Raw genomic sequence first — 18417 nt, forward strand, 5'->3', positions numbered from 1 at the left:
TTCGCTTCCGCTATGTGTTGTGTTTGTTGATCATTAGATCAACTATTATTGTAAGTGTGGATCATGTGATCTATTGTTGTAAGACGATTATGGTTTGTAATGAATGATGACTCTATGATATCAACTGTTATGTCTCGCAAAAACAATCTTCCTGGGATTGCGATGTATGCCATAATAGGCATTTGGACTTAAAAATCCGGGTGTTGACACAATGTCCCTGTTATTCTCTAGTTTCTGTTTAGATCGTCGGTATGCAGTTGATCTGATTGCCAAACTATTGGACGATACTTTTGTGTAGCGGGAAGACGAATTTTTAAAATTATCGCAATTTGTTGGGCGAATCGTCGGGGGTGCGATCGGGAAGCCGGTGCCCCACGCCTATTTTTATCCAATCCGGTGGTAGTTTCGTCCGGATTTTGCCCTTGGTGGCTCAAACGGCAGGAGGTGCTCTAAGGCCATCTCCAACGAGAGACCCAAACCTAACACAAACTGTCCACCCTTATCCGTTTGGGTAAAACCAGCTCCTAACGGGTGGACCCAAACTAAAAACGGACGGTTACGATGTTCGGCAGGACCCAAAGCTAGCCCAAATCTAGGAGGCTTTTGGGTGAGCCGGACGAGCGCGGACGTGCTTTTATGTTCCTTCCTATCCGCTCCTGGCCCATTTGGGTAGTGATATAAAATGGAACCACAAGGCCCCCACACCTTCTCTCTCCTCTGCCTCCTCTGTTTGCTTTTTGCCATGGATACCTCCATCGCTCCCCGCCGGATTGGAGCTCGCCTGGCCAAGTTTCACCGTCGCCCTCGCCTGGAGGCCCTCGATGCTGCCGCCTCCTTTTTTTTTATCCCGGCTAGAAGTCGCCGGAGCCGAAATGCCCGTGGTGCCGCTGGACTCGACGCCGACGAGCCTGCCATGGCCGAGCCACGGCCTCGTCGCGTTCCTGGCCAGCAGCTCCGGTCACGGGCGCGCGAGCTTGAGCTCTAGCTCGGCGAGCGAGTGCCGCAGCCGCGCGGTCTCCTCCACCGCGGCGTCCCGCGTCCGCGTGTTCGAAGTCGCAGAGCCCACCATGAAGAAGGAGGAATAGTTGTTTGGATAGCAACGTTGGGGACTAAACTGGGCCGCTGACGTCCCAACCTATCCGCGTATCCGGATTCTGACCCAAACAGCCAAAAGCGGACACGAAAAATGTCCTACTACCTCCGATTCAAGGAATAAGGCGTCCTCGTTTTACGTGCTTTTCGTTTGACTAAGTATTACTTCAAATATATAAAGATTGTTTGTATAAAATTAATATCATTAGAAAGTGCTTTTCAATACGAATCCAACGATACTAATTACATATAATATACTCCCTCCGTCCCAGTTCATAGGGCTTACGCGTGTCCTTAGGTCGTAAATTTGACAATAATAATGCAAGATATGTATTACAAAATATATATCATTAGAGAGCTTAGATGTTCTCCTTTTTAATTATATAATTTTTATATTATATAATTGATATTATGTTGTGCAAATTAACAACCTAGGGATACGCACAAGCCTAATGAACTGGGACGGAGGTAGTAACCAAGATTTTGTTGCTCAATTTTTGTGGTCAAAGTTCGTCTTAGAATACGCGTGCGCCTTATTCCTTGGGACGGAGTTAGTATTTAGATCTCGCCGTTGGAGATGGCCTAAAGTCTAAACACAACAAAAGGTAATGAAGCTGCCCGGCTGATTGATGTGGTCGTCCATTCGGTGCCACATTGGTGATACGAAAGCATGTGGATGGAGATACATATCGGGGAACTTCGTATGCACGTGAAGGTGACATCCACGGTGAACACCGTGAGTGCATCGCAGTAGTTGAAATGTCACCAAGCAAGCCGGAAACGAGCTCCCGTTCTCAACGGTAGGTCCTCTCCTATTTTGAACTTGCGGTTTTTACTCAAAGGAAAAAAAAGAGATAAAAGCCCTCGGAAATCGGGCCTGCCACAATCCTTGGCTTCGCAACGACGCATGAGGGCAAATCGGTCCTTCCACCCGGCCCCAGCGAGCGGCAGCCGCCCACCCGAAAATTTTCAAAATCCAAAAGCGCCCCCCAACGGGCCACCCGAAGCCGACGCGAGCAGCCGGCCGCTCCTCCCCGTCAGACGGCTGCGATCTTCCCGAGCGCCTCCTTGGAGGAGGGGAGCGCCCTGGGCCGTCCGATCCGGTGCCCTAGCCCCACGCGCCGCTATAAAAAAACCGGCCCCCATTCCGGCCACACCAAGAGCACACACTCCAATCCCATCTCGCTTCTCCGGTCAGACGCTCCAATCCCCTCCTGAGGTAACCGAATCTCCCCAATTTTCCGCCGTCCCCTGCTCTCCGGCTGATCTCCGTCGGTTAACCTGCGTCTACCTCGCTTCGATTCCTTCGTTTTGGTCCGGATTCATGGCGCGGTTCCACGCAGATCTGAACCCAACATTTCCCGTCGTTTTCCGCAGGTAGGCAGGAAGACGAACTCGGCGTAGGCGAAGATGAGGGAGATCCTGCACATCCAGGGCGGGCAGTGCGGGAACCAGATCGGGTCCAAGTTCTGGGAGGTGGTGTGCGACGAGCACGGCATCGACCCCACGGGCCGCTACGTCGGCACCTCCGACCTGCAGCTCGAGCGCGTCAACGTCTACTACAACGAGGCCTCCTGCGGCCGCTTCGTCCCCCGCGCCGTGCTCATGGACCTCGAGCCGGGCACCATGGACTCCGTCCGCACCGGCCCATACGGCCAGATCTTCCGCCCCGACAACTTCGTCTTCGGACAGTCCGGCGCCGGGAACAACTGGGCCAAGGGGCACTACACCGAGGGCGCCGAGCTCATCGACTCCGTCCTCGACGTCGTGCGCAAGGAGGCCGAGAACTGCGACTGCCTACAAGGTACCTTTTCACCTTTCCAAACTCGCTCCTGTTCCGCAGATTCCGGCGAGCAAACTCTGATTTCTGTTCATTTATTTCTCGTCAGGCTTCCAGGTGTGCCACTCGCTCGGCGGGGGCACCGGGTCCGGCATGGGCACGCTCCTGATCTCCAAGATCAGGGAGGAGTACCCGGACCGGATGATGCTCACCTTCTCCGTCTTCCCGTCACCCAAGGTGTCTGACACGGTGGTGGAGCCCTACAACGCCACCCTCTCGGTGCACCAGCTGGTCGAGAACGCCGACGAGTGCATGGTGCTCGACAACGAGGCGCTCTACGACATCTGCTTCCGCACCCTCAAGCTCACCACACCTAGCTGTAAGCAGATCTGTGATATCATGTTTAATTACCTGCCCGTATTTGACTTGGTGTAGTGTGGATGGTAAATGACCATTATGTGAGCAATTTGATGGATGATAGCTCTTACCAGTCATCTATGTAGAGATTTCTCGTTTTTTTATGTCTAAGTAGCTTGCTTGTCAACTGTCATATTTTCTAGTTCAGTTCTGGTGATGCAAACTGGCTGCCTGTAGTGTCCAAATAAAACGCTTTTACTTTGATGCCATGATGGGATCTGAATTAGTTTGATCTGCTAGGAATATGTTATCATTCTGGGATGATATTTCTTTGTTGTTGTGCTTAACTTTCTTGACTGCCCAGATTCGACAGTATCTGTTAGTTCTGGTGATGCAAACTGCCTGCCTGTAGTGTCCAAATAAAATGCTGTTAGTTTGATGCCATGATTGAAGCTGAGTTAGTTTAATCTGGTAGGAATATGTCATCAGTCTGGGTATTACATTTCTTAGTTGTTGTGCTTAACGCTTGACTGCCCAGCTTAGACAGCATTGTTAGTTGGTGTGCTTGTCTTGTTTGATAGCCTAAGTTAGACATAGTTGGAGTGACTTTAAACCTACCTGTCCTTCAGCACTGATGAAATATTAAATTAATAAACTGACAAATGTTGGTGGATATATATAGAGTGGTTGTTCTACTGTATCTATTTCAGTACCTTGATGCACCTTGCATTACAGGCAGTTCCTCCTATTGCATTTTCTTGGGATACTTTCCTGCTAAAATATAAGATATGCAATGATTGAAATCCATCCAACATGTTAATTTCTTGTTAAATACTCCTTATTAAGCCACTTTTGCTGATGAGTGAATCTTGCTTTTTTGTTGACAGTTGGTGACCTGAACCACCTGATCAGTGCTACCATGAGTGGTGTCACTTGCTGCCTCCGCTTCCCAGGACAGCTGAACTCAGACCTCCGCAAGCTTGCCGTCAACCTGATCCCCTTCCCGCGCCTGCACTTCTTCATGGTGGGCTTTGCGCCACTCACCTCTCGTGGGTCGCAGATGTACCGCTCCCTCACTGTCCCTGAGCTCACCCAGCAAATGTGGGACTCTAAGAACATGATGTGTGCTGCTGACCCGCGCCACGGCCGCTACCTCACCGCCTCGGCCATGTTCCGCGGCAAGATGAGCACCAAGGAGGTTGACGAGCAGATGATCAACGTGCAGAACAAGAACTCCTCCTACTTCGTGGAGTGGATCCCCAACAACGTCAAGTCAAGCGTGTGTGACATCCCGCCGCGTGGCCTCTCCATGGCGTCCACCTTCATCGGCAACTCCACCTCCATCCAGGAGATGTTCCGCCGCGTGAGCGAGCAGTTCACGGCCATGTTTAGGAGGAAGGCTTTCTTGCACTGGTACACCGGTGAGGGAATGGACGAGATGGAGTTCACCGAGGCTGAGAGCAACATGAATGACCTCGTCTCCGAGTACCAGCAGTACCAGGACGCCACTGCTGATGAGGATGGCGACTATGAGGAGGAAGAAGAGGCCGAGCAGGAGTAGATCAAGTTGCCCCAGTGATGATATCTTGGTTAATGTGGTTGTAGTAGCCGTCATGTTTGAGTCTGCTGCTTGTTTGTGTATCGTGGTATTTAGTTTGGGTATTGAGTACTGAGTTGGTCTGCAGGCATGTTCACTCGATGCTACCTTTGTGTGATTTGTTAGGGCACGTACAATGTAGTGATGTCAGCCTTCCCTTAGAGATGCCACGTCGGATTTTTGCTTAGTTGGAGGAGAGAGAATAAAGAGAGAGAAGGTTGTCTTCCCTTAGCTAAGGGATCATCTCTTAAAAAATAAGGGAAGACTATTTTCTCCATTGTATCACATATGTCTTCCCTTAGCAACAAATTTCCTACCAAAATTTAATTATTCATATTAATTGCTAGAGAAGGCTGTAAGAGATAATGCATTGTATGACTTATATCTAATGTCTTCTCTAGCTGATGTGGCTGGGTAAGAGAAGGCATGCCTTCTCTACCATTGTACATGCCCTTATATCGAGCTAGTGGATTGGAAATAGAATGCTTGCTTTGAAAATTGATGTGCTGGTTCTGCATGTTTTCCTGTCCCTCGTTCAGTTCATCTGAATTTGTGTCTTCACTCTTCTGCAAGAATTGAAAAAACTGTGGTACATGAGCCAATATCTCCATGTGAAGTTCATGCGACAAATTGTAGGTATGGAACCCGGTTACGGTTGTGCTGAAATGCTGAATGTTGCGGAAATGAATTTTGTCAAAAGTCACAATAAAACGTGGTCATGCCCTTCAACGCAGCGCTAACATGTGTCTTGACTAGCACAGGACTTCGGGGGCGGCTATTTTTGTTCAGTCTGCCACACCACACCATGACACCAAAGAAATAGACCTCTCTTTGTGTTCAGTCTCCCGTCCAAAGCCGGCCTGCGCGCTCCCTAACAACCCCACCAAATCCAGCCGGCGCGAGCAAATTCTCTACCATGGCGGCCTCGGCGGCGCGCTCCCTCGCGCTCTTCTCCTCCGCCTCGCTCGGCCTCGGGCGTGCCTCGTCTCGCCTCGCGGTCTCCTCCTCCTCCTCGGGGCTCCTCCCCAGGACGACGCTCGCCTTCCGCGGGCGCTCCTCTTTCGCCGCCACCGCCGTCGTGATGGGGAAGGCCGGCACCGCCGACGCCGAGGCGGACGCAGGGATGGACGCCGTCCAGCGACGGCTCATGTTCGACGACGAGTGAGTGCCCCGCGCCCCAAATCTCGTCCCGTCAACTTGCTCTCTGCTCGGCTGCCCTGGACTGGAACTGTGCCGGCCTGCTCGTGTACTTGTCGTTAGGTTTCACGTCTCTGTCTGGCGTGCTGGTCAAAAGCGATTGCCCTGAGATTATGCCCATTAAGATTGATTTTGTCGAGGATTGGATGATTAGCATAAGCGATGATGCTTTCACGTGATTATCTAGATTGATGCTGTTAGCCTATTGATAGATTTAGGTTACGCGGTGGGAAAACTAAAACTGAGCTCGACCATTTCATCTCTTGTCAAGTCGTATAGCTGAAGCGTTCAATTTGTTGTGCAGGTGCATCTTAGTGGATGAACAAGACAACGTCATCGGCCATGAGTCCAAGTATAATTGTACGTCTAAATCATTTCATCCATTCTTGTTTGATTGCGTTCCATATAGCATGACTTTTCTTGAGCACACATGTCTGATGCTACGGTAACATGCCTTTTCTTGAGCACACATCTTAAATGCACGTCACGTTGTTTATTAGAAGAAGAACCCCAAAAGGGCACAGACAAACCCATAGTGGAACAACCAGAAAAGAAGCCAACAAGGAAAATAAAAATGAGAGCAAAATGAAACAACGAAAACTGAAACCGAGCTAAAAGCACCTACACTGCCCTTCAAAGCTGAGGGAGCTCAGGCTATGCAATCTGAATACCTGGCCCGGTAGTTATTCCGTTTCGATGTTTGGCCACATCCATTGAACTGCCAGAAATTTCTCGGTATTGCCATCATACATGATTTTTGCTGGAGTTTAACTGAACTATTTTCTTCATCGTAGCATCATGGAAATAATTTTGTAAATTTACTAGGTCCATTGCACTGGATCATACTATTTGAAAAATATTAGCAGATAATACTGCAGCTTGACTATGAGACTCACCGCCAGCAGATATTTTTTGCTGTAATTTTTACCTCATGCGGTCATGCCTATAGGCGCGTTTTAGAAGTTTGAAGCCTGGCCGGCAAGACATTAATGGCTTCCATTTTCTAGAGATCATGCAAAATGTGTTTTTCATTAAGAAAAGAAGCAGACTGCATTTCCAGCCAAGACTCCGAGTGGCACATCACATCCACCAGTCAGAAAATTGTGATGAGCAGGAGCTCATTCAGGCAGAATTAGACCCTTTTTTTGGTCAATTATGTGGAAAATAATATGCTTTTCTGTTTGCTCTTTGATATATTATCGCTTTCTGAACTGATAAACTACAATGGAAGTATCTATCTCTGCAGATATTGCTCTGGTTTGTTAATCACGCTATTGTAATTGTAGGCCATCTCATGGAAAAGATAGACTCTGGGCATGCACTTCACAGAGCATTCAGTGTCTTCCTTTTCAACTCCAAATATGAGTTGTTACTTCAGGTATATGCACAACATCAATATGGTTGTTTGGTTTAAGACGTAGTCTTACTCTGATTTTACAATGTATGAAGAACATGATGCACTTTCATTATCTCTCTCATTCAGTTTGGATATGTGATTTTTTTTGTTAGGCTTTGAACAATCTGAGCTTGATTAAGAATGAAAAATTGCTGCTTGTTTTCTAGATTGGTATGTGTGATCAAATTTAGTTTGAGTTGGGATGTGCAGTAAAGTTGAAAAGTACAAGCTAGGAGGTACTAGAGGAAGTTGGCATAGATGAGCTGAACATGCGCATAACACAATAAGTTTGAACATTCTAGCTCAGAGGTACTGGACATAGATGAGCTGGATGTGTGCATAACTGATTACACGATGAAGGTAGGAAACATCAAGCTCAGACGCATTGGAGGAACTTGTCATTACTGAGCATGTCAGGAAGCTAACAGTTTGGATATACCTTATACTTGGTCCAGTTTGAGTTCATCTTGAAATTGGAATCAAACTTAGTTTGATTTTACACATATCCTTTGTCTGGCCCTAGCTGCTTCCTCTTGAGTTTCTTCTCTTAATGGGCAAAATTATTTTCTGACGTAGAATGGTGAAACTGAAGAAATCATCTGAAAGTATTTGAGATAACTATATTCATTGGTCTTGAATTATTGGAAATTTGCACAGTCAAACAATAACCACAGTTATACATGCATTGCCCCTGATTATATACCTAACGTGTGGAAACACAAATATATTTGTTTTTACATCATGAATGCCACAGTCTGCAAATGTTATTTAGCATACACAAGATTTTATTGTCCTAGCCTTGTAAGCTCATAATCAACCATTGGGAGGTAAGTCCCCACTTTGGAAGTGCAATTTTCACCCTCTGTTGAAACTTCAACCGTACAGTGGCACAGTTCAACCCACTACATAACAACAATGCAGCCCACTAAACCAGAATCATGTATTAGCATTTATTTCTGCCTTAGCCTGAAACTTTTGTTCACTACTATCGTTCTCCAATAAATATTTTAAGCCTTTTCATCATAGACAAGTTTCTAATATTAAACTTGTTACAGCAAAGGTCTACGACAAAAGTGACATTTCCACTTGTCTGGACAAACACTTGCTGCAGCCACCCTCTGTACCGTGAATCTGAGCTAATTGAGGAGAATAGCGAAGGTACATTAATCTGCCCTGAAGAGTGAACAGAACTGTTTCATACCATTAGATGCACCATCCATGCTGTTGCTTCCACCTTACTGAATACCGGTCGCAACCTTTTATTTTGGTTCAGGTGTCAGAAATGCAGCACAGCGGAAACTATTTGATGAACTGGGAATACAGGCTGAGGAATTACCGGTTGACCAATTCATTCCACTCGGAAAGATGCTTTACAAGGCTCCATCTGATGGAAAGTGGGGCGAACACGAGCGTAAAATCTTGCCCTTTGTTCATCACCCATGGATTTTTAGTTTTCATGCAATTTGGTTTAATTGGATGCCCCGTATAGTTAAGCAGTATCTCATAGCAATTATTTGTTGATTCGTCATTATTTCAGTGGACTACCTCCTGTTCATGGTTCGTGACGTGAAGCTCAACCCGAACCCTGAAGAAGTGTCCGACGTCAAGTACGTGAACCGCGAGGAGCTGAAGCAGCTGCTCAGGAAAGCAGATGCAGGGGAAGGCGGGATCAAGCTGTCCCCTTGGTTCAGGCTGGTGGTCGACAACTTCCTCATGGGCTGGTGGGATCATGTCGAGCAAGGCACTCTGAAGGAGGCCGCCGACATGAAAACTATCCATAAGTTGTAGAATGCACAGCATTACTGTTAGTTACTCCCTAGAGAAATAAGCGCCGGTGTTCTGGTTGGTGCATGGATTTCTTTTCTATTTCCTTCTTTGTTCCTTTGCAGTCGTGGATGCTGTATTTTCCCTTTTTGTTGTTGAGAAATGCGAGTATATCTTTTTAAGAACTGAGGTGCCTTGTAAATAATGACGATTCACATTAGCAACAATTATAGACAGAAACAAGGGATCTTGCACATTATAAGTAGCATTCTCGAGGCCTCATGGAATGTAATAAAAAAAAACTGGGTGGCAACAATTGTTTCGGAGAAACTGTTTGTGTGTTCAAGATAATGAGACGGTATACAAGTCTACTATCTACATCCAGTTCGCCTTTGAAACATTTATTCCAGTCAAGCATCCCTTGTCTTGTCTGATTTGGTAATGGTTTTGTTTTTGTTTGCAGAAGCAAACATAAATATAGAAACCCGAAAACAAAAAAGAAAAAATATTGTCAAAAACAAATATAGACTGAATACGGTGCGAACGCGGAGTGATGCAGATATTGGTCAGAACCAAGAGAACTCTTGAATCATGCACAAAAAAAAAATCTTGAGCATTCAAACAAGCCAACAAAGTTGTTCCCTAATTCTAGCATCGTCCTCGCTTTATTATGATTTAGGGGATAGTCAAACCTTGGAACCCTCTCCGAATGCATGAAAGGATTACATGGTGGCCAATTCTGGGAAGAGGCGCTTTAAAAGTTGAGCTTGACAAGGTCATGTGATGGGCATATAGGATTGAGCCATGGACATCAAATCTAAAACGGAAATTTCATATTAGTTGGAAACGAAAATTCCGTTTGGGCGTCCGTTCTGCCGGGAAACGTTGTTCCATTCCGCCAAATAAATTTCCATTTCAGTTATGCAAAATTCTGTTTCTATATTCATATTTCCATTTTATTTTAGTTTTTCCGCTGAAAAGTCACAAACTTTCCGTTCCACTTTATTGAGCAATTTGTTGTGTATCATAAGGTAGTTGGTTAAATAAAATAAATATTTGAGCAGAGCTCGTCGGTGTAGCGTATGTGTGGGTATGTCCTGCATAAGAATACACTATATCCTACTTATATTTTGCGTGGAACCATGATTCTCACAATACATCTACTTGGAATGGATCCATCTGCTTTGTGGGCCAAGCCTGTGTAATTCCATTCACGTCGACCCATTTAGGCCGCAGTCGTGAAGAGCCCGACGCTTTTCCCAGCATAGGAAAGAAGTCCACATAACCCCCCTAAGTATTGTGTTTGGGATGCTAACCCCCCCTAACTATTAACTGGGACAAATAACCCCCCTAAGTATGCAATACCATGCAAATTACCCCCATACCGGATTTGGCTGTTTTTTTAGGTGGTTTTAGTCCACGTGTACAAGCGGTTTTAGACAGCCTGCACTTGGTCTGTTCGCGAGCCTGCTTGTCATGAATACAAGTCAAGAGGATTGCCTAATGAAGTTCTGCAAAGTAGAGCAACATACTGGAAATAAGGTTTACCTGTATTCAATTGCACTAGTCTCAGCATTGCAGCGGAGAGCAATGAAATGGCCATCATCCATCAGTTTTCCTCGCGGTCCTCGAAGGGAATAATCCAGCAGCTCGTGTGAATCAACAGACCAGGCCATCTTCTTCAACTGCCGAATCGATGGCCAACAGGACACGCTCTTCGCGCAGGCCTACCGCTAGTACTACCGGAGCTGCATCATTTCCGGCACCGTCGACTTCGTCTTCGGCGACGCCACGGCCGTCTTCCAGCGCTGTGTGATGCTCGTCAGGGACCCGCTCCCGTGGAAGCCCGGCGTGGTGACCGCGCACGGCCGCGGTGACCGGCAGCAGACTCCGGCTTCGTCCTGCACCGAACCCGCATCGTGGCCGATGACAGCCTCGCCCATCGTCGACGGTGAAGACCTTCATTGGGCTGCTATCACTCTGAGCCTCGATTCAGCACCAACGCAGCTGATCCGAGGGGACACTGCTATGTGGTGATCTCCAGCGCTTGCTCGTCGTCGGCAAGGTCACGGGCTGCAAGGCGATGCGATGATGCACATGCTCAATCTGGTGCAGGCAGGCTCATGGGCGACGCCAGTACCTCTCCCGCTTCCTGCCGTCAGATTGCCGGTCACTTGGCGATTGAGCGGAGCAGCGCGCTACGGCGGGAGGAGCAGTGTGGGAACTCGACCAGGCTATGCCACCCTCGAATCATCAATTTCTGCCGCCAATCATCTGACCTCGTCGACGGCAGCGCAGAGCGAGGTGCGAGAGGTTCAACCGGACCAGAATATGCTCGTCTAACCACTTGTACACGTGGACTAAAACCACCTATAAAAACAGCCAAATCTGGTATGGGGGTAATTTGCATGGTATTGCATACTTAGGGGGTTATTTGTCCTGGTTAATAGTTAGGGGGGGTTAGCATCCCATACACAATACTTAGGGGGTTATATGGACTTCTTTCCCCAGCATAGCATTCCCCTTTGGCCCTTTCTCGTGTCTTCCGCTCCTCCACGCCGGCGCCGCCGTGCGGTGCTCCACTCGTGCCGCCCTCCTCCGCCCGTCGCACAAAGTTCAGGAGGAACCAGGCCAGGCTCCATGTCGGAGGGAGGCAAGGAGATGGCCTCTCTGCCGGTCCCCGACGAGCTCGTGGCGGAGATCTTCCTCCGGCTGCCCACCCCAGCCGACCTCGTACGCGTCGCCGCCTCCTGTGTCTCCTTCCGCCGCGTCGCCGTGCACCGCTCCTTCGTTCGCCGGTTCCGCAAGCTCCACGCCCCGCCCCTCCTCGGCTTACTAGACGGGGCCCGGACCTTCCACCCCGCCGTCCCGCCTCACACCTCCGCGCCAGCAGCAAACGCTGCCGCACTCGTCGCCGACTTCTCCTTCCTCCCCGCCACAGCCCGCGCCTGGGCCGTCCAGGACAGCCGCGACGGCCGGGTACTCCTCCACGGCGCCGAGACCACAGAGATGCTGGTCTGTGACCCCCTGCATCGGCGATACCTCTTGCTGCCCCCAATCCCCGATGACCTAGCCGCTTCTGTGGAGGACCCGTTCCCTCTACCACCCCAACCCTGGCGCCAGATCTTCCTCGCCGATCCAGGCGAGGATGAGCCTGCCGACGAGACGTCCTTCAGAGTGATCTCGATGGTGCATAGCAAAACTAAGCTGTTCGCCTTTGTCTTCTCTTCCTGCTCCGGACAATGGCGAGTCCTTCCCTCCCAGCGCTGGGACAATTTGATTGCAGGCTTCCTACCATCAGCAGACACTCTCGTCGGCTTTCGCGAATACTCCTATCGCTGCTTTTACTGGCGGATAGATTGTGATGCGGAGAAGAATATGCTGGTGCTCGACACTCGGAGGATGGAGTTCTCCATTACTGAATCCCCACCCGAAGCCAATTGTTCTTATGGTTGCATGGTGGAGGCAGGGGAAAACAGGCCTGGGATGTTTGTGATTACAGCTGGTGTCCTCAGCTATAGCATTAGGCAAAATTATAGTGGGAGTTCAAGCGAGTGGCAGAAGGAGAAAACAATCTCACTAGGTTCTGGGCACTTCCTCATGGGTTCAAATGAGAGGTACTTGCTCCTGTATAAGTTGCGACCCTCATGCACCGGGTCAGACTTTTACACACTAGATGTCAAAACATTCCAGCTTGAGAAGATGTGCAGCGCTTCAGCGTATAGGCCCCCTAAGCTGTGCACATATAGCAACTTCCCACCATCATTGCTGTCGTTACCGGCAATATCAAGTGGTAAACTTTCCCTCGCATCCTAGTTATCCTTTTTTAAATCGCACAGCTGTTGATGCGTCATAGTTCATATTGTGATTGCTAATTCTTCTATACACGACTATATTGCTATTATTTTCTGTGTTTCTTGCAAGAGCACAATTGTGATTCATTTGTTTGTTACTTTGTTTGCTATATTTCTGTTTTAAGTTACTAAAATAATGAAACAAGTGGTTTTGTACATTATAAGTAGCATTCTGGAGGCCTCATGGAATGTAAATAATACTAGATGGCCAGAATTGTTGTCGAGAAATTGTTTGCGTGGTCAAGAAAATGAATAAGGAATGCAGGTCCAGTCCAGCTTGTCTTTGATGCCTGATTCATATTGTGATTGGTAATTCTTCGTCACACAACTTGATTGTTATTATTTTGCCTGTTCTTCTGGCAAGACTAGTCATTCAGGAAAATAATTGTGATTTATTTGTTTGTATTTTATAGTTTCCATTTTAAAGTTAATTAGACAAGTAAAAGAGAAGATTTTGCACACTATGAGTAAGTAACATTCTCGAGGCCTCATAGAATCATAAGAGACACCAGATTACAGAAATTTGTTTTGGAGAAAATGGTTTCTGCTGTCAAGCTAATGATAAGGAATACAGGTCCGGTCCAGATCCAGTTAGTCTTTTGGATTGTTTCACCTTGGAAAAAGTCGTTCCAGTGAAGCATGCTTAATCTTGTCTTATTGTCTTTTCATAAAAAGAGGAGGCGGAGCTTATTTTTGTTATTTTTATCCTTATAAACTTATCTCATGATGTTGATTTTACAAAATTTGCATGGCTATTATGGTATTCCCTCCGTTCCATAATTCTTGTCGCAGATTCGGAGAATAGGTACATCCGAAATCTGCGACAAGAATTATGGAACAGAGGGAGTAGCAAATAAGCGGCCAAAGGCATTGCATCCTACCGTATCTGGCACGCTTGAATATTACTAATGCATCTGGCACGCTTGAATATTTTTTCTCGGTTGACTTCTATTCAAATACTAGAATAGCTTGTCAGCTTGTACTAAGAAGGGGCTAAAAACTGGAATCACTTGGGCATCAATGTTTGTTTAGACAATGTGTGCTTCTATCTCAGCCATTCAGTCAAGGCACATGGCAAATGCAATCAATCAATTTTTGTAGGATGACAGGACATAAGCATAATTTGTTGATTGTTGCTACTTGAGAGCCCAGAGGTATTTTTTTAAAGTTGGTAACTACTAGGTAATGTATGAAGCCTTGCAACACGGAACTACCATTTCTTTACAACTTTTAAGTTCTTTCATGATTTATTTCCACATTAATTTTTCTTGCTATGTATTTTAATTTGTACTGCAAATTACATTGGTGAACACAGAAAAGTGAGTGTCTGAGACCGTGGCCGATAAACCAATTGGATCATGGGTAAAAAGAATTCCAAAGTTTTATTTCCGATGTACTGCATGTGGTTTGTTGTAAGTCCTTATATTTCATCTCAGCAGTTCTGCTGCTTCCCATGCTTTTCCCTACAACAGTTTACTTAGTGATGCCTGATACTAAGACCTAGCATTTATTCCCGAGCTCTTGAATATCTACAACTTGAGTACTCATAAATTTTAGATATTCGGCAGGTGTTGAGAAAGAGGCTGAGGAGTGCTGGTAAAAGGCTGTGCTGCAAGCTCAAGCGGATAGTCACCATGATCAGAATACCGTTTGGACGGATGATGGATGTCATGTATTGATGTTGGATGTTGGAGGTCATGTATTGTGACGCAACTTGACAGCTGACCACTAGGTTGGTGTGCTTTTGCCTTTGTTTTGCATGTAGTTTTTCCCGAAGGATACATCGGAAACCTGGAGTGTTCTTCTTGTGTGACTTGAACTGACAATAACTGTTGCGTTTGTCATGATAAGGCGAGGGCATTAATGTCGTGTAGTTTCTAGTAATCATTAGCTTAACTAAGACTCTGGGAGAAGTCAAAATAAGTGTCATCTTGTTGTATGTATCTACAACTCCAAAGTTTGTGTGTCACTGAAGATGTTTGTTTTTGTTTTGTATTCATTTCAGATTGAATACTTTCATTTCAGATTTCCCAATATGCCGCTGGAGTTTATCTTGTGTGCCTTTTGATCTGACATTGATGGGTGTATTTTGCCGGATAAGGTATGTCAAAGATCAGAATGTTGGTTAGAACTCTTAAGAACTGAGAGTGACAATGATCTTGGAGTATTTTATATTTTTCCTGCTGTAGGGAACAGTCTTTCTGCGGGAAGCTAGAAAATTCAATGGGCCGCACTGACAAAACGAAACGGTGAAGCAGTCAGCTAGCAGGCCAGTACCATTTCCAGCGATGGCTGGGCTCGAGCATAGCCGAGATGAGAGCATGATTGAACACCATGGAACATATGGTCGAGATCAGAGAGCATGGTTGAACTACCGTAACGAGTAATCCATGTGACCTCATAACCTTTTACATGAATGTTGCACTCTGTGGTAACTTCCGCTCGTGGCACCAGTAATATGATGAACTCAGTGGGACATCCATGAGCCTCGTTTCCTTTGGACCGGGGCGACCGTGGAGCCGTTGAGGCAACGCGCGGTCACTCGGTAGGCTCGTGATTAACGACGGCAGAGACACAACACAGCGATTAAATACTAGCATGTAACATTATAAATAGCAGAATCTCGAGTTTCTAACATATATGGGCACAAGCAGCTGCAGATTGCTGACAGGTGCAAATTCAGGTGTGTTCAAAACGTAGGAGCATTCACGACAGGAGGATGGTTACATATGCAGACGAGAAAGAACCCATGCCGACACAGAGAGCACCATAACGCTTTTTTTGTTTGAAATCTCAATAACATGCACATCACCACCGCATCCTTTCTCTTGAAAAAGTTGCACGCAGTGAAGTAAGATGGTCTCATGGTGGATCGTATCGCATCACTCCATCAGTCGAGTTAATCAACCCCTAGGGGAGGTCGCAATGGGCGCTGGCCCGGTCTGGCACAGAACAATTGTCACTAACCACGATTAATGATTCAATCAAAATAGCTCGGAGAGGAAAACCGTATCTACATGAAACAACAACATCATAGAGAGGCGGAATACGATGGAGTAAATATCAGTTAGTTGATGTTCCTTATTGCTACGATACCTAGAAATACTACTAACAAGCAAAGAAAAGATGCACGGTGAGGAGCGAGCTAATTATAACTCTCACAAGTCATTAAGTAGTTAAACATATTGGATGGCTTTGCTAGATTTGAATACACCGCTCTATTATCTTACACTTGCTTATTGTTTCATGAATAGATAAATTGAAAAATAACTACTATACTAACTTAGTGACCTATGTTATTTTAGTTCTGTATAGTGCTCTAGAAAATTCTATCAATATATTTATTTGGATACCGCCACATATATATCAAATATACAATCATGCATGATATGACACACAATAGTTACCCATCACTGTGCAATGCTGTGTTCAATTTGTTTTAATAGAAGCAGAGTTGCTTATGTTAAATAAAACCTTATTTGTGCCTAATTTATACTAAACATGTTTAAATTTCGATAACTCTTCATATCACTAAATCTTAACTAAGTCTAGTGCAAATTTGCCATAGAATCTTGATGTTGTTTTCTTCTATTTGAAACCATAATATAACACACATTTCTTCGTGGTATTAAGTAACAAAGTACATCGTCTCCTAATTCAATTTTACATCTCCATCCCTTTGCTAAAACAAAATCTTATTCAGCGGAGGATATTATTTTAGAAATTTTTAGTTTTAAATTTTCCTTTAATTTCTATTTATATCTAAGGAAAGCGAAAGAGGTAACAAGAGCAAAACTGTGTATATATTATTCATATCTATAAACAACTATAGTATCTTTAAAAAATCTTAGAGCCTCCTAGAACGCGCGAGACTACAAAGTTGAATTGTTAGCTTTTCATAACAGTTGGAAGAAACCTAAAGTGTGTTGTTGCGCTGCCTCTCCTATGTTGGACATATAACGGGACCGAGCTTCCCGGCCGCTTGAAGCGGAGGATTCATGGGCCGCTCCAACGCGACCCAACTAAAGGATGCTGCGTTATTTTTCTTTCTCTCTAAATTTTGAAAATTGTTTAAACTTGAAATTTTTTCTATTTTAAAATAGTTCAAACTTAAAAAAATTTCAAAATAAAAAGTGTTGAATTTTGAATAATGCTCAAACTTAAAAATTGTTCAAACTTTAAAAAGGTTCAAAACAAAAAAAAATTGTTCAAAAAAAAAGTTCAAAGACCTAACTACAAAAACTGAAAACCAGCAACAAAATCGAAGAAAACCAGAAGAAACCTGAGAAAAACGACATAAAATAGAAAAACCACCGAAGAAAAACACCCAAAATATCCCACCCTCTCTATTGGGCCTAGCCCACATAGCGCCTGCTGCGGGCGGTGAATAGGGTTTGCCGCACCATTTGGAATGGAACATATGATCGAGATCAGAGCATGGTTGAAGTACCGGAATGAGTAATCCTGGTGACCTCATAACCTTCTACCTGAATATTGCACTATGTCGTAACTTCCACTCGTAGCACGAGCCATTCGATCATCTCAATTAAGAACATCGACGAGCCGCGTTTTCTTTGCATCGGGGAGATTAGTTATATGTGAGAAGCAATCAAACAAGACAAGAACGCAACCATGGATGCTTAGGGGCGGCGCGACGCTGAGCTGACCGTTTGCGTCCGCTTTGACCGAAAATGCGTCTGACACCCTCTCCAGCGGCGCGACGCAAAGTGACTGGGCCGTCCGCAGAGACGCAAACCTGGCCCAAATATGCGCCAGGTTTGCGTCTCGCAGACGCTGCGCGGACGCGCAAAGTGTCCGCTCGCCTCTCCACCGGGTCCACCTGGCAGCGAGTCTGCACCGAGGGCACTGCTTCGGCGGTCAGCACTTCCGCGTCTGCGCCGCAGCCTTCGCCATCAATGGCGCGGCTGCCTGTTCTGCGCGCGCACTGGCGGGCGGCGGCCGGGCCTCGCACCGCCTTCAATGGCATCGTATCCGCGCGCGGCCGCCCTAAAAGTCCACCGGCCGCGTCGCTCCTTCGCCCACACCACACCTCCACTCGCACCACCACCGCCGCAGCGCCATGGGGAAGAAAAACGACTTCGAGGCCTCCGGCAGCGGCACCAAGAAGATCCCGCTCCCCGTCACGGTGGGGAGGCTCATGCACGGCAAATGGATGCCGTGCGACGACGCCTGGTCCGACGTGCAGCTGCCTGGCGGCTGGCGGCTCAGCTGCCGCCGGGTGCCCATCCCTCCAGTACCTGCGCGTGAGCCTGATCGGACTGCGGAGATCCGGCGCAGGAGGCGGTATCTGCCGGCGGACCTCCGCGCCGATCCGGCGTACGCCATCGACTCGGAGCTTTGGCGTACGTACCTGTCCACG

General features: G+C 46.6%; 3 protein-coding genes across 3 annotated transcripts; all 3 read left to right on the forward strand.

The window, feature by feature from the left end:
- The first annotated feature begins 2269 nt into the window (after positions 1–2269).
- LOC124707857 (tubulin beta-1 chain) lies at positions 2270–4878 on the forward strand. Its single transcript, XM_047239552.1, has 4 exons — positions 2270–2311; positions 2470–2896; positions 2982–3251; positions 4117–4878. Exons 2-4 carry the CDS (start codon positions 2503–2505, stop codon positions 4788–4790), a joined length of 1338 nt encoding a protein of 445 aa, XP_047095508.1. The 5' UTR covers positions 2270–2311; positions 2470–2502; the 3' UTR covers positions 4791–4878.
- Positions 4879–5718: 840 nt separating this feature from the next.
- On the forward strand, positions 5719–9475 carry LOC124705380 (isopentenyl-diphosphate Delta-isomerase I-like). Its single transcript, XM_047237111.1, has 6 exons — positions 5719–5987; positions 6328–6383; positions 7310–7401; positions 8475–8577; positions 8693–8830; positions 8957–9475. The coding sequence occupies exons 1-6, from the start codon at positions 5743–5745 to the stop codon at positions 9205–9207; spliced, it is 885 nt and encodes a 294-aa protein (XP_047093067.1). The 5' UTR covers positions 5719–5742; the 3' UTR covers positions 9208–9475.
- A 2348-nt stretch (positions 9476–11823) lies between these two features.
- LOC124648853 lies at positions 11824–15029 on the forward strand. The gene is made up of 2 exons (XM_047188546.1): positions 11824–12976; positions 14606–15029. The coding sequence occupies exons 1-2, from the start codon at positions 11824–11826 to the stop codon at positions 14635–14637; spliced, it is 1185 nt and encodes a 394-aa protein (XP_047044502.1). The 3' UTR covers positions 14638–15029.
- The last annotated feature ends 3388 nt before the right edge of the window (positions 15030–18417 follow it).

Source organism: Lolium rigidum, chromosome 4 (genome assembly GCF_022539505.1).
Source record: "Lolium rigidum isolate FL_2022 chromosome 4, APGP_CSIRO_Lrig_0.1, whole genome shotgun sequence".
Lineage (NCBI taxonomy): Eukaryota > Viridiplantae > Streptophyta > Magnoliopsida > Poales > Poaceae > Lolium > Lolium rigidum.